At 38.8% G+C, this 1358-nt stretch overlaps 1 protein-coding gene across 1 annotated transcript in view; it reads right to left on the bottom strand.

Annotated features, from left to right (window-relative positions):
* Positions 1 to 259: 259 nt before the first annotated feature.
* The window catches only part of IL26 (interleukin 26), a gene marked incomplete at its 3' end in the record, with an annotated part of 2407 nt that continues 1308 nt past the window's right edge, over positions 260 to 1358 (bottom strand). Inside the window, exons 3-4 of the mRNA XM_008588859.1 lie at positions 1084 to 1218; positions 260 to 311 (exon numbers count right to left, since the gene is read on the bottom strand). Of these exons, the coding sequence (XP_008587081.1) occupies positions 260 to 311; positions 1084 to 1218 (187 nt within the window). The remainder of the gene's footprint in view (positions 312 to 1083; positions 1219 to 1358) is intronic.

Below are 1358 nucleotides of genomic sequence, written 5' to 3' on the forward strand. Positions count from 1 at the left end.
CGAACCAAGGAAAAAGAGAAGGTAAATTTGTTCAAATGTTTTACCTAACTGACTAACTTATACTCATAAAATGCCTCTGCACTATGGGCTGGAATTTGGGTTATGAGCACTTTAGTGGACCACAGGAAAAAACGTCCTAACTGAGAAAATGAAAACTCACCTCCAAGTGCCCAGCGTTTAAGTCTCAATGACCACAATACCCTAGGGTAGGAAGCTCCTCTCCATCTGGCGTCCCAAGGACTGCAATAAAGATCACTACCTGCCTCTACACCATCTGCAAGACGCAACTGCAGGAGGCTGGAGAACACATTCTTGGAGCCCAAACAAAGTCACAGAAAAGATTTAACACTCCACACAGAAGCAATTCAACTACCATTGCACAGAGCCTGGCCTTTGTTTTTTTTTTGGGGGGGGGTTGTTGTTTTGTTCTGTTTTGTTTTTCTGTACAGGTATCTTATTACTGTGGCTGTTTTTGTGGAAATGTGGTTACTTTTACCTTCTTATTAATTCCTCCTTGCTTACGGTGACAATGACCATACTGAGCCATCAAATAATTTAGGTACCAAAGAAGAAATGCCCCCCTTTTTTTAAGTTTTGACCATGACTATGCTGTAAAAAGAGTACAAACTATAAAAAATTAGATAAACAGATAAGGAAAAGGCAATATAAAAGCTCTCATTTTTATGGGACAGGAAGGAAGGAAGGAACGAAGGAAACAAACCTTGAGTAGCACTTGGCACAACGTTGGTGCTCAGGAAATACTTGTTAAATGAATGAATGAATTACTTGGGAATCATAAAACAAGGGAATGATAAAGAAATCATTTAAGAGAATGTCTTGTTATTTTAGCTCTCTTCATGTTGTATGTGCTATTCTTTAAAAAATAATGGATAGTGGTACCATGAGCCATGCATGGTTCTTTGATGCTATTTCCCTGGTGGTGACTTCTCCATTTGGACCACAAGCCAACAATGACAAAGCCCTTTTTACTCACTCATTGGTGCGGAGGCAGCTTCCTGCTACGTGCTGTTTTCTGGATAGGTTTCTAGGATCAAACTCACTGTGTTTGCTGTGCATACTTACACAGCGGCTCAGCTTCTGCCTAAGGCTATGAAAATCTTCCACAAAGTGTATTTCCTTGTAAACTTGTAATTGGAGTTGACCAAAAACATCTTCCATGAAGAAGGACAGAAGCTGTTCTTGGAATCTGCAGTTTTTCTACAAATAAGATATTAAAAATTGCATAAGGTAAACTATGAATAGTTTGTGGGGTTTTTTTTTTTTTTTTTAAATGTCACTGAAACATCCCCCTGATTATTTCTTAATGACCATCTGGAAAAGTAAAAATGTGGGGGGAA

This window comes from Galeopterus variegatus, unplaced genomic scaffold (genome assembly GCF_000696425.1).
Source record: "Galeopterus variegatus unplaced genomic scaffold, G_variegatus-3.0.2 Scaffold5073, whole genome shotgun sequence".
NCBI classification, from domain to species: Eukaryota; Metazoa; Chordata; class Mammalia; order Dermoptera; family Cynocephalidae; genus Galeopterus; species Galeopterus variegatus.